The 26,230-nt window shown below is 40.8% G+C and overlaps 1 protein-coding gene across 2 annotated transcripts in view; it reads right to left on the bottom strand.

Annotated features, from left to right (window-relative positions):
• Positions 1-7,664: 7,664 nt before the first annotated feature.
• The window catches only part of KCTD16 (potassium channel tetramerization domain containing 16), a 218,549-nt gene continuing 199,983 nt past the window's right edge, over positions 7,665-26,230 (bottom strand). For both annotated transcript variants that reach the window (XM_033097080.1, XM_033097079.1), the window contains exon 3: positions 7,665-9,683. In XM_033097080.1, coding sequence (XP_032952971.1) covers positions 9,229-9,683 — 455 coding nt within the window. In that variant the 3' untranslated portion in view covers positions 7,665-9,228. The remainder of the gene's footprint in view (positions 9,684-26,230) is intronic.

Here is a 26,230-nt window from a genome sequence, read left to right as displayed (position 1 = left end):
AAAACAGATAGTGTGAAATTCCAACAAATGATTCAAATAAGAAAGCCAGTTTTTACAAGTGTGGCTTTTCCTTAAATGCACTTTTGTTTGGTTTGTATCTCTATAGATGTTAAACCAAGGTATTTTAATCATATTTTCTGCACCATAGATGAATAGATACACTCATAGTAGAAGGGAATTTTGGAAAACGTAACTGTACTAAACTATCTAGGAAACCAAATAAAAATCACCATCATCATCATCCCTCAAACTCAAAATTACTTCCAGTTTCAAACTATGAGATTTGTTTACGTGTGTATACATATGTATAGATATAGATATACATTTCGATAGATGTACAAACGTATATACAAATATGCACATTTTATAAACACACGTACATAACACATATATACACACACTCCTGTCATACCCGCTCACATATTATATTTCAAAGCAGTTTCTTTTCTGTAACTGCCTCTCATTTTTCCAACTTAGAACAGCAATGATGAGATGCTGAGGGCAGCCAGTCATATTTGAATTTCTGACCTGTCTTGAACAAAAACCGAGATTGTTTAAAAAGCCAAAAGGTGAAAATAGCAGATACAAGCATATATACACATGGTTTAACACCTAGTTTACTTCTCACGAAATGTGCCCTGCTAACCTGTGAACAGCATAGCAAGCCGTTGTAGCTGCAGTCCTCTTGACACGGAAGCTATCTTGCCTCTTTGGGTTTCTTAGGGTATCAGTACTCACCAGATACTTAGTCTACAATATTACTGCCCTTCGGTAAGGCTTGTGCCATAAAGCACAGTCTGTTAGGCGAAACTACCCATCCAAATCTGCCTTTCCTTCATCTCCTGGGGAGATGCCTGTCCAATGGAATTTGCAACTCAAAATAGCTAATAACTTCCAGGAAGGATGTTCAGGCTGGATTCTCTCTCGCTACCTTTGCTTGCAGTAGAAGACATGAGTAACAGGTGAAATATAGAGAATAGAAGGATAAGTTTATGTAGTGATTTGGTTAAGCCATCAGCCTCTGGAGTCCAGTAGCCACAAATGAAACACTGGGTCTGCCATTGTCAACTTGTGTGCTGCTTTACCTATCTGAGCCTCACTGACCTCGTCTGTAGAAAGAGGGCAGTAACTGGGCCACTTCATTGGGTTATTTTATAGGATTAAATGAGATAAGGCATATAAAACACTTAGTGGCATTTCGGGCACATAATAATAATTCCTTAATATACGTTATTTATAACTTAATATTTAAACTATAAAACTAAAATGTTGATTAGAACTACAGAACAAAATAATGCGAGTCTAGGATTTAGGTGAGTTGAGTTCAAGTTCTATATCCCAACTTTGTTTCCCTTCCAGAATCTCACCACAGTGACCTCTACATGCCAAGCACTCGACAAATATCTGCTGAATGAATGAATGAACAAAAAATGAATGCTGACTTAAACTCTCGGGGTCCTTGGTTTCCCTTGTAGACAATGGGGATAGAATGATAGGACCTTTGGTCTATCACTGGAAGGTTGGCATGATAAATTAGAAGAAAAATGCCAAATTATGTAAGACACAAACATGTTTTGTGTCCTAATAAAGTCAGTACATGCACATGATATAATAAGTTTCAGTAGTCAGGGCCTGTGCTTAGACTTGTTCCATCTTTGAAAACAAAGCCATAGGGGCCTCCTGTGTGAAACTGAGAATCATATTTTCCAAGATCTAAGTGTCATCTTTAGGGAGGGGATATTCTACCTAAAGAAACAAAGACCACAATGAGCAGTTAAAGATAATGAAATCATTGGCCTGTTCTAAATACTCGTGCTCCCCCTTTCCTGTTTCACTTCTGAGAGAGCACCTTGTTGTCTACTCTTGATAAGCTTGAAAAACATGTCAGGTAGGGTCATGTGAACTGAAAATGCTTCCGAAGTGCTTTCTGATGAACACATGTAGCTGTTAGGTTGAGGACTTCACTGAAATACCATTTTTCAGAGGCAGAAACAGACTGAAGCAGAAGACAGAGACCCACACCACAGGCCTGCCATCACTACTGGAACCCTAGAAAAAATGACATATTTATTTCCTCTAAATCTCAGTGTTCACATCTGTATAAAGAGATAATTGTATTTAGCTTCAAATAAATCCTCTACAGATTTAAGGTGGTACTAATTATTGTGGTTGTTCCATTTCATCTGAGCTCTTGACCCAGAAGGTCTTGTCTACATGGGGAAAATGCCTCGAAAAATTGGAGCCAACTCTTAACTCAGGGCTTCTTAGCCTCAGTGGTATTGACATTTGGGGCTGAATAATTCTTTGTGGGGGGCTGTCCTGTGTATTGTAGGGTGTTTAGCAGCCTCCCTAGTCTTTGCCATTGGATGCTAGTAGTATCTCTCAAGTCACGACAATCAAACGTGTCCCGAGACATTGCCCTGGGGGCAGACACACTTGGAAGAGCGTCCCTGCCTTCAGTGCAGATAACCCACGCAAGTCAAAGAAGAGAGAGAGTCTCCTGGAATTGCTTCTGTATCTCACGCACCAGGATAAACCATTGACCACTGGCTGCAACTGAGAAAACTGCTAACAATCCTTGTGAATCCTATGTGTATTTTAGATTTCAAGGCATTCTTTTTTCTTTTTTCTCCTCTCTCTCTCTCTCTCTCTCTCTCTCTCTCTCTCTCTCTCTCTCTCTCTCTCTCTCTCTAATATATCACTAGTGACTGTATGTACGAAAATGAGTTTGATTTTTACCCCAAAATCTGTGATGTTTGAATTTTGCATCAGGAGACTAGCTTTACTCAACATTTTCAAGGACTGACAGCCTCAGTACAGACAAACAATTGTGCTGAATTAAAAGTTGTTAAACTTTGTAAGCAGGATGGTGAACACACAATGTGATATATAGATGGTGTATTACAGAATTGTACACCGGAAACCTATGTAACTTCACTAACAATTGTTACCCCAATAAATTTTAATTTAAAAAAAAAAACTTTCTAAGCAAAGTTTAGACTTTTTCCAGGCACTCAGATAGCATTACACCGACATTAGCCACTGACTCAACACCAATCTAAAACTTGCACGTGTGTATGTACGTACACTGACACACACACACACACACACACACACATAGATGTAATTAGAAAGCAACCCTTCTCTACTGTTTCCACTTGTGATGGATGGAGCCCACATCAGCAGGGAGAGAGTCTGAAGTAATGTTGATTTTTATTGTGCAAATGCAGATAAATTAGCTAAAGGTCAAGTCTAAGAATAAACTGACAAGATGGAAGAAGTTGCTGGGGAAAAGAAACTTGCTAAATCTTCCACATGGCATATAAGTGCTTTTAGGAGACTGATGAACAGGAAAATCACCACCCCCTGACCCAGGACCCCTTGATAGTGGCTGGGCCAGGGAATATTTTTCTTTAGCCTTGTCAAAATACATAACGCAAGGATGCCAGTTAAGGAGCTAAAATTTCTTTACCCAATAAACAACACAATTTGTTCACAAACAAGAGGAACATTTTTTAAAGGTTCGGAAGCTAGGGCAGTAAAGGGATTCCACTTGGAAAGTAGAAGAGGAAAGGTGAGCAGAATCAAATTTAACATTTGAAAAAAAATCTTGGCCAAGTAATCTTAATTAGTGGCTCAAGTTCATTTGTTTCATGAACCATTTTGCACTTCCTTTTGGCAGCAGTCTTACTTAAATATTCATTGATGATCATGATAAGTATTAATTTAAGTCATTCGTTCTCTATTTCTTATAGAGTGTGGGAAATTGGTACCTCTCCAATGATTCTGTTATATGAACAGGACCAAATGGATCGATGAAAGCCTCCAAAATTTTTCTATCCGAATAATCATAGTACAGCCATCTCCCATGATCAGAGCGGCTAGAAAAATACAGAATTTTGTGCCATTCCACATGGAATATGACTACTATTTTGAACTTACTCCTTATCTCTTTCTTTTGTTTTTATTCTCCCTCATGGGTTTTGCTTGAAGTTTTTAGTTAATGTTGGGGTTCAGGATCTTTGACTCTCTGAGAGCTTCATAGTACTCCTGCTTGAGTCAAATTGAACCAACTTAGCAGTTCAATGACTCAGGATTTTGTTGGTGAAATATGACTAAATTCACTGATGACCATTCCGTATTCATTTTGGTGATGTTTGTATATGCAGTTAATGGATCCACCTTTGGGGCTTACACGTCATTAAATTATAGATCACAAGTTCCTCTAACTCCAGCTGCATAAGGGCCTGGAGAGGAACAATTCTCCTTGGGCAAGGTCATTATTTTTATTCTGTTGGGCATCATTAGGATGCATCTCACTCAGAGATGTGCTCCCGTCTACCCAGGGATAAAACTATATTGATGCAGGCTTTCAGTTTGATAAAAAATAAATAAAAGGCACAAGCACATACCAAATGGAGAAGAGGTCATGGTTGACAGACAGATAAAAGGCAAAGGAATCACGGGAATCTATTCTACCTTAGTCCTGGGATGGTCTTCTTCGGGCCTATTCTCTTAAGTTAATGAATAATGCATGTTTTGACTTACTTGTAGTGGACAGAAAATGAGAGGAAGTGAGACAATGTTACATTGTCCGTAAACAGCAGAGATTCTCAAAGCGAGGTCCACAGAGCATCCCATCCAAATCATTAAGGGTGCTAGCCCCAAGTGAAGATTACTTGGCCCTACTTGAAGTTTCTGAATCAAACGCTTTGGGGATAGGGTGAAGGAATCTGCACTTTTACAAGTGCTACAAATGATTTCTGTGTATGCCAAGTATTGAAAAACACTGCTAAAAAGTTTGCAATGGAGATCACTGGAGAAAAGAATCTCCATTCTAGTATATACGGCAAGATGGGAAAAACAGACATTTAAAACAAATAAGCTCTGTGGTGGCATCACAGTGCTGTGATTATTAAAGTTTAAGACTCTTTTCTTTTAGCAGGGGTAGAGAGCAATAACCATTTCATCTAAAACCAGAATGATGAAAGCAATATAAATCAAACTCATTCCAGCAGGTTTCATTTGGCCTAATTTCTCTGCAGATATTAATCATTGTACAGTCCTGTACAAATGACAGCTAACTCCATTTTAACTTAGAACACAGAACAGTCACTCTGATTCTTTCTCTAGTGTGTTATTTTGACAATATAAAAGAAAATAAATAAATTGGAACAGTGGGCCATCAAGATTGCACGACACCAATATATCAAGACATTAAAAAGAGAAATGGTCCATGCTAAACCTATAACCCAGCATGCAAATTGGCAAAAACATTTATCTGCCACAGACAGAGTCATGGGGGGAGGGGGAGCAATAACTGCCTTCATTTTTTTTTGCCTTTGAAAACTGCTATGTCAGGTGGAGGTGGCAGAGAATTCTTCCTGAAAGTTCACAGAAAGTGTCTTATTAATTCTAGTAAAGGTACCTAGAAGACCAAGGTTAGTCAAATTCCATGGCATATTATCTTCCAGGGCATGGCAGAAATACTAGCACGTAAGCCCTCTGGGTTAATCCACTATGATAACTACAGAGTTGGAAGGTTGACGTGGTGGCAAAGGAAAATGTGTGAGAATCAAAGTTTGGCCTCCATTATGGGAGATGGCATCAAGTAATTTTGCAAAAGACCATATGTGCTTTTAATTTTCTCACTAGAGCATGTTTTACTCAATACAGAAAAAGGATAAACAGAGGAGTCTAAAAACCAGAAAAGCAAAAGTCATCCAGAAGTGCAAGCAGTGGCAACTAACAGGACCTAGAATGAACGCCACACGTCTGTGCCTACGGATAAAGACGTCTCCAAATGAAACAAGGTCAACTGAAAAGTGAAAAACTCCATGTTGACTCCCCTTTAATAAATCTGTCCCCCCAAATCCATTGGTTGGGGGTAAATATAGTTATAGAGGAATAAAGAGCGAAGGGAACACTTAGGATTTGTGTATTGTTCCCCTTTTATTTTAATTCACCACACATGCGTTTCCAGTAAGGTAACTGTGCCTACGATTACAAAGGATAACATCACTGCATATATGGGAAGCCACTTCACTGTATTATTTTATGGCCACACCTCAGTGCAATGTTTTTCTTGGCCAGGGGAGGGAAGGCACACTACCACACCGACCTAACAGCTTTGTTTTCCTGGCTTCCCATTTTCGTGATGAGTGCAGATCAGTTCTTTTTTGATAGTGGGTAGGAGAACCTTATAAATAAAGTTTCTGACTTCAGGAGAGCCACATGCCTGGAGGGAATGACCTCCGCAAGCTCCCTGCATTTTAGCACACAGGATTTCCCGGGAGGCCACCATACATGTAGGGAATCTACCCGTACGATTCTGCATTCATCCGATTCATCGATAGACTCACTGGATGCACTTAGTGTCTTTATATCACCAACTTATGGCCCATGTCATAACTAATATTCAAGAGGCGAGCCACACATATAGTACTGCCCAGAATTGAACTAAAAGTTCTTAACACAATTTGAAGTCCAGGGAAACAGGCCTGAGTCAAACTGAGTGCCAGGACCTCGAGAGTATTCAATTGTACAACTCACTTACCCAGAACTCATTTCCAATGTTGCCGGCCGCAGAGATGTCACTCGATAACTCCACTCAAACTAGGACTGAAGATTTCCATTTATTCAGTGCCTCCTCAGGGCTTTTAACTGACCAGGTCTGTATTCATCTCTATACCAACAGCCAAGCAAATGAACACTGTAGTAACTGTCTGAGCTCTCTGGACTATTTGGGGTGGCTGTCAGTCTAGAGTTGGCCCAGATGAAAAAATGTTGTTTTAAACAGATTTCCTACCACTAGCTTTGTTGACTGGGGGATAAAGAATGCCTATGCAGAAAATAAAATTCATGACAGGTCAAGGGACAGAGAAATAATGCCATGAACCTTTTCTTTGAAGTGTTTAATTTCCTATTTAAAGTAGATAGTTGAAGTAGTGGGTTGACTGCCAGCATACTAGTCCTCTAATTCTTATAAGTGTGTCTCTATCCTGATTCCATTAAAGGCAGGTCTGAAATTTAAGGTAGTTGTGACTTTGGCCATTTTATTTAGGCCCCAACTCTTTGAAAGCACTTCCAGTAGGGTTACAAGACTCATTTGAGCAAAGTGAGTTTGGGGATGTTTTATGTGATTTTTTTTTTTTTTGCAGGATCTTCTATTATTAGGAGACTGGTATTTTGATATGGTGTTCAGAAAACACTGAAAAGAATGAAGACAGACTGGAAGGCTTCACAAAGCTATGTTGCAGTTAAGATCAAATGTCTGCTAATATATTGATACATAAAAGAAGAACACCGTTTAAATTCGTAAATTAGAATTCTCTTGACAACTGAACTCCCCAAGTAAACTTCCATTTTCACTTACGTAAAACTTTAAACTCCATACAAATCATCACAAGAAAACAGGTTTAAAGGCAAGAATCACAAAAGTTCAGAAAGATATCCACATACTAACGGGCACTGATAACAGGAATCAAGACTGAAACTCTTACATAATAAATGTGCACCAATGAAAGTTTTCAAAAAGAAGCAATTGGTAATTTTTTCCCTTCCTACAGACATCATCCAGTTGCCTTTATTACCTGTGACACATATGCACACACACACACACACACACACACACACACACACAAAAGAAAAATTAGGAGTGCTTGGCACACAGTGATTGATTGACAAATTATTTTTCAGTTCCCATTGAAATGCACGAGGAATGCAAAACATAAAACCTGGTCTCTTAACTCTTCATTTACCACAAGTCTACGAAAGATCTATTAGTACATTAATAGAATACAGAGTCACACGGCTGGATGGCTATTAACAGTTTATTTTTGGCTGTGTCTATACAGGTCAAGGATGTTATCGAGAAAGATAGTTTAGAAAGTCCAAACCTTAACTTTGGAGCTCCAGTTATCTACTTGGGTTGTTCACAGACATGAGAGAAATGAAAGCCAATCCTAGTACGGACACAGCCAAATCCCAGAATCCCAAAGGCAAACACAATTGGCTACAAGAAAGTAACAACGTAGCACTGTGGGTTAAAAAAGTTATGAGAAATTATTAGGAGGTGTGTAGAGTAGAATTACCTCATAAACAAAGAAAAGGCTGGACCCTGATCCAAGTGTGAACTGTGTGGTGTTCTTACCTCCGTCCCCATGTGAGAACGCAGAGAACTTAATGTGGATTGTGTGGAAAGGCCACACCAGTAAAACATGGGCAGTAAGAACTCGGAAAACAGCGAGAGAAAGAATGTTCAACTAGGGGTAGAGAAGGCTGCGTGGGGGCGCCATTTGGTAGTGATTTCTGTGGATAGAAATGTTTGTTTAACACGAAGATGTTTGACCAGCTCTTCTCACCCTCTCTGAGTGCAGAGAAAGAGCGATGCAGTACAATGGAGCCTGAGGATGTTAATTGTGAAATAAGGAAAAGGATTGGTCGATGATGAGCGTTATTTGATGTTAGAAAGTGTTGCCGAGAGAGAGGCTGGGAAATCTTCCCAAAAGGATTTTAACAAAAGAGCAGAGGCTCATCTGTTGAAGTGCTTTGAGCGAGTGCTGCTGGGGGCAGGGACATACCCCATCGGAGGCCCAGCCCTGGGGTCATGTGCACTGTGTGTATCTACAGACGTGGCTGTGTCTGTGCTGCACAGATCCTCATGCATACAGAGTCCATATAAACCGGCACATGACCGATTGGAGTGCAAAGTCATATAAATCTGCCATTCCCCCACTTACCCCAGAAACCAAGGGAAAAGGAAAATTCAGAAATCAAACATAAAGCCATTAGGCCAGATCTCTTTCTACCATGTTCTCCTTCAAATGAGGGAGGTAGAAGATGAGAGAAAACCCAGTTTGGGATCAAGGACTCCCAAGGCCTTGCAAGGTACTCTTACATAGCTGGCTCTCATTATATATAAGATACTCAGCACATGGGATCAAGATAAACAAACAAACAAACAAACAAATAACCAAAAAAAGAAAAAAAAAGAAAGAAAGAAAAAAAAGATTTTCTTATGCTTCCACATCCGGAAAGAAATCTACCCTGTGGATTTCTGTGTTAAGGTGAATTAGGTAAATAGGCAGTAGTGTATCGATGGGCATTGTGTTCTAACAAAGGTGTATTGTTAGTTGTTGTTTTTCTTTTCAAATAGGAATTTCTTTTAGGAGGATGCATTCAAAATGCTTCCAAGGTTTGTTTCCTCTCCCACCCCCCAGCCCTCCCCTATAGATGATACTTCCGTAACAATTCAGATTGCCAAGGATGTTTTCTCTCAGGGAACCGATCTGGAATTTTGATCTTGAGGAAATCCTGGATGCATTTTTCCAGCTCTTCCTCAATGGAGAGCTTTTCCTTCACGGCCTTTTTTTTGCTGCTCATGTTCGACTCCCTGGAGCCCGAAGTTAGAGTCCGGAGCAGATCGCTTTTCCGCCGCATCTCGGACTGTTGGATCTGCTGCACGGGGCCCTTCTTGATGGGACGGTCCAGTGTCTGGATGTTGGTCTGGCGTGTCACGGGCCCACAGATGACCGTCTCCTGGGGAGAGCTGGCCTCGGACTGGCTGTCGCAGCTGGAGGTGGACAGGTCGTTGCAAGACGTGCCGCTCTCCCCTTCTTTGTCACCCTTGCCGTTCTTGCAGCAGCAATCGCAGTGCGAGGACGACCACCTAGAAGGCTCACCTGCAAGGAAGCACAGGACCCAGTGATTAATGCCAGCCAGCGCAGCCTGAGGTAGCAGCACAGCCACTGAACACACGCACACAAGCATCCACAGGCATGGCTTTAGAAGCAGCGGTGTGGCACTCAGGATGGGCTGCAACAGGAGCACACAGAAGGCACCTCTCCTGAGGCGAGGAGGTTAGTCACGGCACGTGGTGTAAGAGGAAATACAGTAGACTGCTTATGCCCACAGGCACTGGTGTCACAGAGCCCTGGGTAAGGACACTCAGCTATCCCAGTTACTAACCTTGTGAAGGTGGCAGACCCTTACATTCTCAAAGCTTCGGTTTCCTCACCTGTGACATGAGGATAATAATTTTCCTACTTCCAGGAATTGCAGGTGAGAGGGTTTAGGTAAGTCACGTGACGTTCTTAATACACAGTAAGAATTCAGTAAATGCTAACCCGTTTTACTGTGGCGGATGTTAAATCTTAATCCAAAGCTCCACGCGATAGCAGTCAGGTCACAGTGGAATGACTGCTGTCAGTCAGGGAGGACTAGCTTTGTGCCCGTCCCCATGTAAGCTCTTCACACCCATCAGCTTGTCAGATCCTCAGGAGAATTCTATGAACTCAGTAGCTCCAGACAAGCGAACTAAGACCATGAGAGTTTAAGTGACTTGCCATACTTTGCACAAATTGTAAGTGGCAGAGCTAGGATTTGAATTCAGATCTCCGAAATACCATACCCAAGGCAATGAACCAGTTTTCTTCAACATTCCTGTCTATACAATTCCTGCTTCTCCTTTCCAACAACATTCAAGGTTTACCTTCACTCTGAAGTTTTTATTCACCTCTACTCAGAAAATATGTCCTTTTGCCCCTCCGAATTATAGTTGTGTTTTTTTTGTTGTTTGTTTTTTGGAAGTGTCTCTATTATTGCACATATCACATTCTGCTGTAATTCTTTTTTACCTTCTGCATCTCAGCTACTATATCATGAGCTCCCTGACATGAGCACCGTGGAGTGTCTATTGCTGTAATCCCAGCAAATAGGTCAGGGAACAGTATAGAAATTCAATAAAAGACTGTATCCGCATAATGATTCTAAGTACTTGGATCCAGCCATACCTGAAGCTATCAGGGGACTTTTCAGTTACATGATCCCCTGAGTTACATGTAAGCCACTGTGAGTCTTTCTCTCCCTATTCCCCTGAGTCCTGACTCACTGCACTGAATCCTACTTTTCGGAGGCAGAGCCATTTGTCAGATACACAGTTGGTGGCTCCTTGAACTAGAAAATTCACACTCGTGGCACAAAGACATTTCCTAAATATCAGTCACTGCTCCCAGCCTCCCACCCTCTAAACAAACACAGTCTTTTTGGCGTCATGAACCCGATACTATTTGCTGTTCACATATTATGCACTGGGCCCTTCATTATAGTCCATTGCACTTAAGCCATAAAAAAGTAAAGGGATACAAAACCCCTTTATGATACTAAATCAGGGACAAGGATAATGCAGCATCTTTATATGTTTTATAGAGACCCAATTTTGACGTGCACACTATCTTATTCTCATAAATAATGAGTCACTTTATAATAAGATTGCACTTTATTGCCATTTCACATATGGTCAAAGTAGAGGAAACCTAGGGTGGAAAGTATAAGGAAAACTATGTCCTGTTTTCTGGGACAGTGCCTGCCCTCTACATATCTAAATGATTTAACAATTTATAGCAACTTCCCTTGATACAGTTTTCCAGAGGGAGTAAAACAAAAATGTCCCCATAAATTACAACTCCAAGAGTATCTCTAATGTATACCCATTCTTCCAAACCACTTCTAAAATGTGGCTAAGTAATCACTGAATTTATATACCCATTAAATGCAATGCGACAATCCATTTAAACAGAAGGAATCACCACGGCACTAATGTGCTAGTTATCCTAGGCTATTACAAATCCATATCTTCCATGCAACAGAGACCATTCAACATGTACCAGCTGGTGACTGAAAATAACAGCAACAGGGGATGGCTGCTGCCTGCCAGCCCTGGGTTTGAAGAGATCATTTGTATCCTTTAGAAGGAGAATCTGCTTCAACCTCTCCGTACCCGGCCTTCCCCATACTAATACGACCCGATGGAGAAATGGCTCCAATGAATTGGGTCAAGAAAACGTATTTGCACCAATCCAGAGTTGATTTCGTTTGATCCTTTTTGAGGAAAGATCAGATACGGAACTTAACCTTAAAAAAAAAAAAAAAAGAAGAAGAAGAAGAGGAAAAGAGGAAAGACAGAAAAGAGAAGGAGGAGAAATTTATGCTAGGATATGCCTGCCTATTACCTTAAACAAAAAAGACAAAATATGTTGGTCACAAACCCTGCTGAACCAACAGAAATGCCAGCCCTGTGTTTTTCTGCCCAACAGCTACCTTCCCTGTGGTGAAGTCATTCCAGTCTGGGGACTCAGAGGGAAACCCAAAGCTTTTCTAAAAGCCATTGAGCAACACAAACACCATCGTGGGAGGGAGCCCCGTGTATTCACGTGAAACTGCACACAGCCCTCCACTATACATCAAGCTCACACCCTGGCACAGGTGCAGCTCTCTCCTCCATCAACAGCTGGGATGGTCATGGAATTAAATGTCAGCTGGGGTCCTCCAGCTTCCAGGCAAAGCGAAGTCTGACTATCCACATATACTAGGCGCTATCACTATTAAAGGGAAATTGAATAACTTAATTCTAGCGGGGCCTGTCATACTACCACCTGCTTCAATATTTTATGAGAACATCTGAATGTTTTACCATTTTGGCAAGACAATTCATGAGATGGCTTCTGAAGTCTATATATATTATGTTGAAATCAAGGGAGAAGATGGGATTAACACAGCCTCGCTGGAGGTGCTGTGTGAAGAGCTATAGTGAAATCTGAAAACTAACAAATGTGAGAAGATAACCCCCTATTTCTTTTCTGGAGGGGGTCTGACTACCCTCTCCCCAAGAACTCAACCACAAGTAGAAGATTTTAAAAACCGGAACAGAGAAGTAACACACAGAGAAGTAATGGACAGTTTCGCCCTCTCAGTCCCACTGAGATGTGCCCGCCAGTCCCGGAAAGTATAGAAGAATCTATGAAAGGTAACTCAAGGTATTCAAGAATCCCTCCAAATTATAGCAAATAACAATCTCACGAATACCCTGGTACTTCAAATTGCAAGATACTTTTGCTCCCTGTTTGCTGATACTGCCCACAATAATTTTCTCCATTTGAGGAGAAAACTGGACACAATTGATTAGCCAGGTGTGGGGAGAAAACCATTTCATTCTAAGAAAAGTCTGATTTATTGATATTAAAACAAAAAACAAAAAAATCTATTGCCTTTTTGGAGTTTATTAAATAATTGCTGGTCAAAGGGCCTAATAGCTCCACCTTATTTTAAAATAGACCATTGATGAATTTGTTGGATATTATATCATTTTTGGTACCTGGCACGTAACAGAAGTTTGATAACTGTTTGGTGAATGAATGAATGAATGAATGAGTCAAACACACACATTGAATTATATCGAGTTGATAACATAGCAGGGCAGACTTCAGGTTCCAGAGTCAGGACCCACAATTTGTTAGCTTGGATAAATGACTTCACCTCTCTGCCTCAGTTTCCTCATCTGAAAAATGTAGCGTCTTCCTCACAGGGGTTTTTGGAAAATTACGTGAGATAGGTCATGTAAAGGTGATTCGTGGTTTGCGGCCTCCAGTCAGTATTCCGTTCATTCATACCTATCTGTTCTAGTATAAGCCAGACACTGATTACAGAAGCAAAACAAATCAAGAGCTCGTTAGATATGATTATTATGTGTTTCCACAACCCAGTCTAACGTCTGGTTGGAGTATCATACGAGGAAGGACACTGATGCTAGAACTGGACGCATCAGGAAAATGCATACTGAGCATTCAGCCATGTCTGACGGTGGTGCAGGAGCGGAGACCAACCACAAGCGCGTACAGCGTCTGCCACACAGTGTGTGACTGGGGCATAGGTAGGGAAGGGAGGCTCCTTTGCAGTGCAGTGCTTCGAACTTCACAAATCAGATGGATGAGTCTTCCAGGATAAAGATTTACCTGAAGACATATCAACTAAGTTGAAACCCAGAGCTGTGAAGAATTTGTAGTTTGGATTAAATGGGGGAGGGGCAGGAAACTCACTGGCCTGAAGTCCTTAACGCCCAAATCTTTCAACGTTTTACAACTTGGAAAAACTGAGGACCAAACAGGCAAATGGTACAACTGGACTTGGTCCCTTTGCACTGCAGCTCTGACTGTGGAAGTCCTTACCGATAAAGAAGAAGTAAAAGATGAAAGACTACAGTTCTCCCCTGTGAAAAATCCGAGCTGAGCTGAGCACAACATGACTTAGCAAACTCACAAAGTGCTTATGCATTTTTAAAAGAGGCAGCTCTGCAATCTACCCACACTTCACGTTCCCCACCTGCTACTGGTGTACACACAATGCACATCATTTAGAGCCACAGCTGTAAATGTCTTCTCTGTCAATGATGTAGGAGCCTGCCCGTCTGGGAGCTAGGTGGCCAGATTTAATTTATTGGGGCTGCTGAGAGACGTTCTTAGCATCCCGGCTGAAAAGTCAATAACGGCCAAATTGATGTTTTTATAATTCTGCTAACCTTGGAAAAGATATTGCATACTGGAAATTGGGAATAGACTGGCTGTGCAAGCTTCCGGGAAAAATGCATCTGCCAGCTTGACAGTCATCGTTTTTGCTTGTGGTTGACCTTTTCCCCCTCATGGACATTTGGCCTTGAAGGGCCCAGCGGGGGCTTCTCATGAAGAGGGGCAATTTGGGGCAAGAGCCAACAGTTAAACCATCCATGTATCTGTCAGGACCAGTGAGGAAGACAGATACTGCACCTGTTCCTTAACAGGGAGAATTTAATGGAAGGAACTGGTTCAATAAATATTGGAGGAGTGAAAATGCGAAAAAAGAAAAAAAAAAAGGTGCCACTGAAGAAACAAAGACAGTGACAGCAGGGGGCAGCTACCACTCTTAGTGCTGGTGAGATAAATAAAAGGCTTGCAAGAGTTGTCCTGTGGAGGTGGCACCCAGGTGTCTGAAGAGCCTACGCTACCAGTTAGTGCTGGTATTTCTGAAGGGGCCTGAGGGTATAGAACAAAACAAAATCAGGGACTGGGACCAACTGCTTCTGGGGGAAATAAAAGATGGGTTGATGCTTATGAGCAGAAGGAGACGAGGAGTCCTTCCTCGTTTCACGCATCACAGCCTCACTGTAGCATTCCCTATGGATAGAACCTAACGGGAAGCCAGCTGGGCAAACGAAAAGTGTGGTTAGCTGAATCCCAGCCCCAGTGTCACACAGCACAATAGAGAGGGGTGGGTTTGGAGCTGGGAGACAACAGGTGAATAACTGCACACTCACCTTACCCGAGATGCAAAAAAAGAAAGGCAGAGCCCTGCTGGAACAGGTACTCCAATGGAGGCGTTAGGAGAAACAAAAGAAAGCTATCGCCCAAGTTCCTGCCTGCCACCCTTTCTTATACATACTGTAGGGTTTTGCATTTGTTCTTCCCTCTGCCAGTAACACTTATTCTTCAGATTTTCATCTGTTTAGCTCTTTTTGTCCTCAAGAGCTTGGCTTAAACCTCACTTTCCCCCAGATCAGCCTCATCTAGCTATCCCCCAACCCAATTCAGCCAGTCCCAGTCTCTGGCCCGTTTCTTTCACACCATCACCACATGTAATTATGGATGTGTTTTCATATTTACTTGTGTAATGTCTGTTTCCCACACGATACCGTAAGGCCTGTGTCTGTCCCCTTCTGAATCCTAATGCACTCTCCAGGGCACATACAGGCCAGGGTTCCAGCGCACCTAATAGATGCTCAGGAAATGCCTGCATGATAAATGAATGGGAGGAAAAAAAACCAAATGATGTATATAGAAAGTCATTTTTGGTTTAGAGTGTGTGTGATAGACAGTGAACCTCCCACCAGAAAAAAAAGAAGGATTGAAAACTCTGACATGCAAAGATCATTGGAATGGAAAACATTTAGGAATATCACTAGACATTTAATACGCATGTGACAAAAACATGCTGGCCAACAGAGATAATGGAAAAATCCATAAGCCTATCCAAAATTGAAAAATTGCATATGTAGTATGTATGTATGTGTATATATATATATTTTTTCCATCAATCATCACTCATAATTATTTACTGATACATATGAAACAATCCCTAAAGGCATTATGCAACTTAAGTCAAAATTAATTTCCCTCACTATTCAACATATCATCTCTGGTCAGATAATTTTCCAATTTGGTGATGCTTAGACATACCCTCCCAGCTCAGGTTTCTCACCTCTGGGGTTTCTCTCTAAATACAGCAATGCAATGGTTAGTATAAGGCAATACACTGTGACTTTTGACTTCCGGGTCTACTGCCTTGCTCTTTTTAGTGTTCTTTGATGACACGTTTATTTCATTTTTCTGCCCTTTTCTTGCTTTCTTCCTCCTCATTGTACCTCCTTCTCTTGGTCTCAGGATTCTTCAGCTAAGATCCTACTTGATCACGGCTGCTCCAAAATTCTCATTTGCCTGTTTTACAGGGAAGTTCCACGGTCCACCCTGATCCCTTTTCCTCTCCTGTCCTCTTCCTCTGGGCCACTTCCTTTTTCATTATTCTTCACCCAGTTTTCACAAACTTGAACAAGTCCCTTACACAACCAGTCCCCCGACAACTCCTCTCAGCCAATATCTAAGGGTGTTTTGTGTCGTAGAATGAAATGTATATGTAATTACTAAAACACCCTTCTTGTTCTTTAGGGAACTGCCCTTCCCTATTCCATGTTGTCCCAAAAGGGCCATCAACCATGGTACCATGCCGAGCCACAAAGGGAGGACATATGGCCCAGTTTTGAACTTCCCACCTCCCAACCAAAGTGGGTGATTTAGGCATGGGCGTGTGATCCAAGCTGGATGAATCAGAGTCCTCACTGGGACTGTGATTCTGGAACTTATGGGTAATATATGTTCTATGATGTGGGAGGTGGCTCAGCTAGGATGTAAGCCCAGTGGCCATCTTCTGTACCAGTTGGAGGACATTCATTCAGAAAGAAGCCAAGCAAAACAGGCAAACCTGAGAAATAGTCAAGAGATAGAGACCTATATCTAGTAGTGTCTCAAACTGGCCCTGGTCCTTGGCTTACGGTTTTATAAGCCAGGAAACTCTCTTCTTGCTTAATCCAGTGAGAGTTGATTTTATGTTACTCACAACAAGGGTCTTGAGCACTTGTGTAATTCTGGCATGAAGGTTGGCCAGTGCTTTAGAGGGCAAGCACTACTACTTTGCCAGGCTAATTTATAGATGACTTATTTCCTGTCTGGAATGGCAGCCTCTTTGCTGCACTAGTCCCAACAAATTTGACTAACACGCTTGAGAGACATACTAAGGCTCTCCTGCCACCTGTCATATATAGTGATCCCAGTGGTAAATAAGGTAATAGCTGTCCCTCTAACACCAGAAACTTAGCATAATAATAATAGATATCATTTATTGAGGACCTCCTATGTGCCTGTTATTTTTGCTCTCCACTTTGCCTAACTTAATCTTTAAAACAATCCATTAGGCACGTGTTATTCTTCTTTCCTTTTTATGGAGGAGGAAACTATAGCTCAAAGTGGTTAATTATCTGATCCAAAGTTATAAAGTTGACAAATTACAAATTCAAATCCAGGTCTCTTTTAATGCATGATCACAGTGCCTAGAATACATCCAATGCCCAATGAATAATGGGCTTTAAAAGATAACTGATTACTTTACTCAAAGGGCAACATTAACATTAATCATAATATGTGACATATTTGAAAGGCAATTTCAATACAGGTAATTATATAGGTAATCTGTTGTTTCTTCTACTTTTCTTTTGATAGACAGTTGACTTAAAGCCCACCTTCATAAATATCTCTACTTTCAACTCTCATTATGGGCTGTCGACCAAAGAATTGATCCCATTTGCATAGATTGGTAATTTTAGGAAAGCATCCTAATGTACAAATCCATAATATATGTCTTCCTCTGGCCCTGGGACAAGGATTGCCATACTTGACCTGCAGTGACTTTAAGAGCAACAAGAATTGCTGAAAGGGAGGAGGGGGCAAATTGTGCACTGTAATGATAGTTCACTGTTACTCCTTTATATATGGTTTTCCTATTTTTGTTAAATCACATTCACTGCACACAAATACACAACCTCATAAGATTGCTCGACCACCCTTCTCATACAGGGAGAAATATCCTTCAGTTGTGGCGCCCACCATCACACCTCCATGCTTACTTCACTTAAAACAGTCATCCAAGTAGTTTGACGGATGTATTCAAAAAGCAATAAAAGCAAAGGGGTACAACCAACATAAATTAGCGCTAATGATTTCCAGACCAGAGGGGATGGGAAATAAATAGTATGATCCCTGTGACAACCATGAGGAAGTCAGATCGAGACATTTTTGGGTTCTGCATTGTTTGGTTTTTGGTTATTAAATATATCCTTCTCTCTGCACTGATAATTAGACCATTAGTAACACACTCTTAATTGTTCACATTTGAAAAGTAGATGGAAAAGAGCTTTTATAAAAGAGAACCAAAGAGAGGTGTGAGATGAGAGTTCAGTTTCATTCTTTTGCATGTGGCTGTCAGTTTTCCCAACACCATTCATTGAAGAGACTGTTCTTTCCCCATTGAGTATGCTTGGCTCCCTTGTCAAATATTCGTTGACTGTATATACAGGGGTTTATTTCTGGGCTCTTCACTGTGTGCCATTGGTCTGGGTGTCTATTTTTATGCCAGCACCATACTCTTTTGATTATGATCACTTTGTAGTATAGTTTGAAGTGAGGAAGTACGATCCCTTCTGTTTTGTTCTTCCTCAGGACTGCTTTGCCTTTTCAGGATCTTTTGTGGTTCCATACAAATTTTAGGATTTTTTTTTTCTGTTTCTTCTTCTTCTTTTTTTTTTAATTAAAGTTTATTGGGGTGACAATTATTAGTAAAGTTGTATAGGTTTCAGGTGTACAATTCTGTAATACATCATCTATATATCACATTGTGTGTTCACCACCCAGAGTCAGTTTTCATTCCGTCACCATATATTGGATCCCCTTTACCCCCATTTACCACCCCCTGTCCCCCTTACCCTCTGGAGGATTTTTTTTCTATTTCAGTGAAAAATGCCATTGGAATTTTGATAGAGACTGCATTAATTAAAAATGGATTAAAGTCTTAAACATAAAACCTGACTCCGTAAAACTCCTAAAAGAAAACAGGAGAAAAGCAACTTGACGACTGGTCTTGGCAATGATTTTTTAGATATGACATCAAAAGCACAAGCAACACAAACAAAAATCAATTAAGTAGGACTACATGAAACTGAAAAGCTTTTACACAGCTAAAGAAACAACAAAACAAAAAGGCGACCCACAGATATATGATACGGCAAATCATATATCTGACAAGCGATTAATAACTAAAACATGAAGAATTCATATAACTCAATAGCAAAAAAAAAAAAAAGATTTGATTTAAAAATGGGCAGAGGAACTGAATTCACATTTTCCCAAAGAAGACATACAAATGGCTAATAGATACATGAAAAAGGTGCCAGGAAGAGGAAGAGGCTGGGGAGGTGGAGTGAAGATGAATGACATGAGTTCAGATGGGATTCCTTATGGGCCTACAGAATATCCAAATTGATAAATCCTGATCTCTCTCCTCACAAACACTATTGCAAATTCCTTTTTTTCCATGCTTCTATTCTACTTCTGTGAAACTCCCCTTGTTTCAATAATTCTATATGACATACATGCATCCACATGCGAGTAGTTGTACAGAGTGGCGTGCTGTAAAACAGAAACCTTAGCAAAATGAATACAGGGCATCTTACGATGTTTTTAAGAAATGTAATTTTACTTTTTGTGCTAATTTTGTCTTTCATTGAATTATAAGTTTTTGGAAAGTAAGTTCCCGTTTGATAGAGTTCCTGGCTGAAAATTATGCTTACTCCACTTTGATAAAGATTTGAGAAGAGCCATGCCTTAGCAGGTAAGAAGATACTATAAAACCTAGTATTTGTACAATACTTAATATAGTATAAAACCATTTCCATTCATGATACCTCATTTGACCTTAATATTGATTAATATTGATTAATATTTATTCACTCAGCACTCAAATAATATTTCATTGCTTTCTGCTTGATACATCAGATGCAAAGATCCTGAGGTCAGAAGAAGATGGCACATGCAAGGAACAGAAAGAAGATCTACGTGGCTTGAATGTGCCAAGAGAGGAGCAATGGGAGAAGATGAGGTTAGAAAGAGAGAGACAGGGGCCAAATCTTACAGGGCCTCGAAGACCACATTCCGGGATTAGAATTTTATATCAGGGCATCAAGAAAGATGATATTAACAGGGGAAGTACATGATTTGTCTTTATTGCAAACTTACTCTGACTGTTCTCTAGAGAACAGATTATAGGTGAGCAAGAATGAAGGCAGGGAGGCCAGTTAGGAGGTTATCACAAAATCCTAGCAAGAGATGATGGTGACTTCTAGGAGTGGAGATGACGAGCAGGGACTCCATGAAGTAGATTTCCTCATTTCCAGTTTATAAATGAGAAAAGTGAGGCTCAGAAAAGCGAAGGATTTGTCTAAGCTGAGTATTAGAGTAGAGTTTTCTGTTTTTAAGTCCAGTTCTTCCCCATTATTCCATACTTGTGTCAATGGCTAAGGCATCTGAAAATATTGATTTTTTTTTTTTTTTCCCCGAATCTTCAACAACCAATCAGTTTTTGACAGAAGATGCTCTCGCTGTCTCCGGCTCTATCCTGTATAACAGAATACTTACTTGGTTAGTCCTCCTGCTGATCTGCACCTGCCGGGGTTGTTTGATTGACTTCAAAAATTAGGAGCCTGGAATTTAATTCTACAATCAGGAATCATTATCTTGTTTGTAAACAATGACAGACGATGCTAAATATGCATTCCAGTTCATTACTGCCTTCCCGTGTACCGTCTTCACTTTCTCATTTCCATCATCTTGTCACATCTTAATACCTGATTGTGTGTTCTCTACAACAGGGAGAGAGAACACAGCTGCAAAAACATAGAAATGCAAGAAGACAGCCCTATATTCTATTGGGTTCTTAGGAACAGGAGCCAAACCTGAAGTTCAAACACTGTTGAAAATTAACAGGCTCTCAGTATGTTCAGCTTTCTATCATTTTTTTGGTTTGTACACTAGGTTTTTATTCAAGGGACAAAGTTTCTAATAGATTTCCATTACAGCCCAGCCCCTGAAGCTACATAAGTAAACAAACAAACACACAACCAAAAAACAAAGCAGTAAGCCAAGTTCCATTAAGGTCTAAGACATTTGGGTTTTTCTTTTCTCTCTCTTTCGCTTCTCTTTCGCTTCTCTTTCTCTTCTCTTTCTCTTCTCTTCTCTTCTCCTAACAGCAGGACCAATGAGTAGTTAGTAAACATCATGGGTTGGGGCTTCTTTATCTACAGAACAGCAGCCTCTACAACAGAATTCTTGGAACAGAGAAAGAAGGCTCCATGTAGCTTATTAAATACCAATAATTCACATATGGCGTACTATAGGCATTGTATAAATCAAGTGGCAGTACATGAGAATGGCAGATTCACACGGTGCTGAAGAGTTTGGGCCATGACATCAGACAAACGTCAGCATGAATCATGCTTTTACCTAACACTTGTGTGACTTGAGCAAGTTGCTGAGCCTCAGTTTGCTCACCTATAAAATGGGGGCAATAGCAGTACCTGCCCCATGGGGTTGTTTGAGAAGTAAATGCAAAGTGCTCTGCTTGATGCTTTGCTCCTGAAATAAATATATTTGTCACTGTTGTTATCAGTTCTTCCTCTTATTACTAATAACATATAGTAAGATATATTATTACTAATTATAAATAATTAACAATTACTCATGTATTTTTACTAATTATTATGAATTATTCCTTATTCTTTTTCTCTCATGTGAAGAGAATGCATTATACATTTTGAGCTTTGGATCCCTACTGCACTCTACCAAACAGAAGTCCATCTGACCAACCCCACTGGTGAGAAGATGGCTGGCCTGGATTTCAGGTGATGGCGAAGGCTTTAAGCAAAGGTGCGTCGGTGACACGGCCAGGCAATATACTGCCCCAGTCACAGTCCAAGGCTCACATCCCAAGCTCTGATTTAGTACCAACAAGTTACATGGCCTTGGCCAAATTCCTGCAGTTCCTGTATAGTTCTCACCCCTCATTTTGAAAGTAGCATTACCCTTCTTAGGTAGTCACCTAGGAAGGTTGCTAGTTGAGCTCCATCAAATGAGAATATTCACAAAGACATTTTGCAAAATAAGACTGATAACATAGCATATAAAATTTGAGGTAGAATTCGTATTTTCGGTATTATTGTCATTCTATTGTCCGTCTTCAGTTTGGTCTCAATGGCACTGGGTGATTCTCCTTAGCAGGACAGAGAGCCTCTTGATCTGCTATTTGATTCTCTCCTTAATTTGGTCTCCTTCCACTGCCTAAATGTATTCCTTAGTGTGTGTACATTAGGTGTCTTGCCTCATTGACTTGCCTCAGATTGTCCCTTTTGCCTAAAATGTCGTTCCCATCCTCTCTTCCCTTTGCCTGGGTAACTCATCAATGAAGAGTCAGCCTAGTTGTACCTTCTCCGGGAAGCCTCCTGATTCCACCATGCCCAGCCCTAAATACCCCTAGAGGTTGAGTTAAGGACCCTTCTTCTGCCGTCCCCTTTCACCTGGGGCATATCTCTCTTGCACTTACAGCATTGTGTTGTCTCTGTGAGTGGATCCCCTGTATGAGACTCTACGAAACTTTATCCGCAGGGACCATGCTTATCTATCATCTATCCCCACAGACAGTGAGTAATGCGTTTTGGTCCTACATTACGGCAGCTACTGTGTCACTGGGCGATAGGACTTTTTCAGCTCCATTATAATCTTATGACGTTATCATTGATCGAAATGGCGTTACATGGCACATGACTGTAGATCAATGATTGCTGCCTTTCTGTTACCAGTTTGTATTTCATCTGGGCAGAGCTTAATTTGGTTCCTCAACTACCTCACTAGAAGCTTCAACTACTCTTTTTATCTGTATCTATGTACATCTTTTATTTAGAATATTTCTGCATTTCCCCCTCCTCTCAGATCTTTAAATACCGATTTTAAATAAAAATAGTCTGCATAGCATAAGATTTGTAAGAGACGATGGAAGGAAAGGTAATTTCAAAGTGTCTATCTTTTTAAAATACTCATCTTTACAGTTATTACAAGCAGCTGTATTTTATTTGTTTTGCATCCACAGAGAAAAAAAAAAACAGAGAGAGATGTGATTTAGTCTCAAAAACAGTGTTACCAAAATGAATTCAAAAGCCTAGGTCTACCCAGCTATAAATGTATCAGTCAAAAATATAGTCACCTAAATGAAGTCACTGAATCATGCTTTAAGGAAAACGAATAGTAAACCTGAGACCATGGCAACTTATCTTCCTGGACTGAAAGAAAAATAGGCAAGAGAAGTGTGATACGCAAATTGCATTGTAATATGCCCCCTAAGGAGTCTAGCCTGGGATAAATTGTGTGTGTGTGGGGGGGAGGGGGCAAGGAAGGAGGGGGAAGTGGGTGGAGAGGGTATGATATGAAAGGAAAGGAACGAAGTGATAGACCAAATCAGAAAGAAGAAAGAAGCACATAGTGAGTTCAGAGACAGGCTGTGTTTTCAGTTATAGCTAATTTTACTTGAAAGAAAAGCATGCATGTATTTTAAAAGTTATACTCTTTTGTTCGTGTGTGGGAGTAGACACATAAAAAGAATTTAAAGTAGTGAATGTATATAAAGAATTATGTGTGCCTTTTTGGATATACCTAGAGAAAAGAGTTACGTTCCAAAATCATACTCCTGTTCCTATTATTTGAGGATGATGTGTACCATTTATTTATTGCTATGGGTAGAAGATCATACAAGTTTGGTACAATTTTCAATGACATGGCATGAGACATGGCGATAACTTGCAGTTTATCTTTGGATCAAGTTCACATTTTGAGCACTTGCAATGTGAGACACCAGTTTTCCTTCCGTGATGCTGTTGCAGAAGAATCAGGCATGCACTCAGGACACCAGGACAACTGTTCCTGGAGAACCGCAGCTGGGTTCAGGTATTCTCAGACTGATGCTCTCCCAATTTATGGAAGTCCCTTTCTTAAAAACAACAACAAACAAACAAAACACATAGCCTGTCAAAGCTTCCACTTCAATGCTTAATTGCTCCCTTTGAACACTGCCAGTCTTGTCGAGAAGTATTCCTCCCCCTTCCTTCACCCAGCTGCTCACCGTTTAGGTGGCTACAATGTCTGATTCCCCTGCTCAACCATCAAAGTCACCCCCTCCTCCCAACCCAACTGTCTCCATCCCACTACTAGTTCAACTGATGGTGCCCTCATCCCATTGCTTAGTCAGAGGTAACCAGTAGCTGGGCCTTGTCCCTTGACTCACAGTAAACTAACCAAACTTTCTTCTCTGACTTCTCTTGTCTATCTTCTCTTGGTCTCCAAATCATCTGCCACTGTGATCTCTACCACAGCCAGAACGTGCTCTATTATGTTACAGAAACTGGATGGGCCTTCCTCTTGTCATATGGTGTTGGGGTACCACAATGAGTTTATCCATTAAACAGGGAAGTGGATTCTGGCTAAAAGAGGAGAAGGAGTTTTGCACTTTGGAAAGGAAGGAGCCATATAGAAACAAAAGAAAGTTGAGTGAGACACTCCCACTTGCCTCTCTCCCACCTGCGCGGGATTCAGGGGTGTGCATGCTCCTTAAAGCCGCCATGTCCAAGAAAAGAAGGAAGGGCCAACTATGACTCACAGGGAAAAGTGGGAGCCGGTGGCCTTGAGAACCTTCCAAAACACCAGTTTGTACCAATCACTCAAAGCTTAAGGCCCCTGGTAGGCTCTAGATTGTAAACTCCATGAAACCAAAGGATTTTGTCTCTCATCTACTGCTGTATGTTCAGTGCCTAGAAAAATATCTGCACGTGGTAGACACCAACCCAAAGTATCTGTTGAGTCAATAAGTGTACTGTACTGGCTTGGGCCATTTATGTATCTCTATCCCCGTGCTCTGGTTTCAGGAAAGCTTAGATCGAGTAGCCTTTTACAGGTTTAAATTTACCCCAAAGAAATCACCGGATATTTAATACTTTTCCCTTCCTTGCAAAAAAAAAAAAAAATGGAATTACAAGTAGTAATTTTCCCTAAGGTTTTCGTGAGGATAAACAAAGATCTGTGTACACCTTTCTCAGAATGATGAATCCCACATTATTGCAGACATAGAAATAGCCAATACTCTGAAAGTTTGTAGGAGAAGTATGTTGAAAAGTTTTGCCTGCTTGCCACGGAATGGTCCTCCTGAAGAACAGAGGGCGTGGTGCCTCAGGTGAGGCAAAGGATCTCTGAGTGGATGCTGTTAGCGCTGAGCAAGTGCCCAGGAGCAACTATGCAATGGGTGCGGACTCTTTACCCCAGCTTGTGAACAAAATCTCTGAGGGGCTGGGGTGCAGGGTCCACATTATCTCAGATATTTGAAAAGAGAAAGGAGGAAATCTCAAGCAGAGGGTTGAAACAGCTGTGGTGACTTCAGAGTGTGGTAACTTAAAAATGTGATCTTACAGCCTTGGGAATTTTCACAAAAGGGCAGCGCAGTCAGCCCCTGGCTGGTCTCTGCTTTTTTGGTGACCTGAAACTTCAGGCCTGTTGGGTTTTTTGGTTTGTTCATTTCCTTGTCACTGTGAGTATCTCTCCATCAAAACTACGAAGACTGGTCTAATGCTTTTTTAAAGGGAATTAAAATGGTGGCCTCATCCAGAGAAAAGACATGACCCTGACTCATGCAAACAATCCGCATGAAGGCATTTCACACCTCTAGGGTAGGGAAGAGAGTATGATATGAGAAGGAGCTTTTTTCTCAAACTTGAGTTAGCCATGAGGGATCTTTACACAGGGAATCCCAAGACTTCCTGTAGAAACTGTAATGACTTTAAAAAGCTTGAGTTCTATTGACTCATTCTTGATTTCTCCAGCATGGCTGGAACACTAGTTAGAACAATGGTGTGCCAACGTTCTCATCAAAAGAAATTTGAGAGATCAGTACTCCTTGATCCCAATTCGTGTCTCTTCCCCATCTGCTAAATTTACTGTTTGATGGGCTCAATATTATACTGACAGCCTTTCCATGAGGTCACATTGGAATCAAAAGGAGCCACCTTTGAGACCTTAGAGAAATTAACTCTTGCAAAGGGTTGGCACATTTTAAAATTTCAATCCAAGATTAAGTCCAGCCTGAAATCAGCAGAGTTAATAGCTACTACAGGATATGATATTAGGATTTTGATGGAAGTACTCTCCTCTTCTGCCCAAAATAATTATTTTAC

Source organism: Rhinolophus ferrumequinum, chromosome 24 (assembly GCF_004115265.2).
Source record: "Rhinolophus ferrumequinum isolate MPI-CBG mRhiFer1 chromosome 24, mRhiFer1_v1.p, whole genome shotgun sequence".
NCBI lineage: Eukaryota > Metazoa > Chordata > Mammalia > Chiroptera > Rhinolophidae > Rhinolophus > Rhinolophus ferrumequinum.
This window is presented reverse-complemented; position numbering and strand designations above follow the sequence as displayed.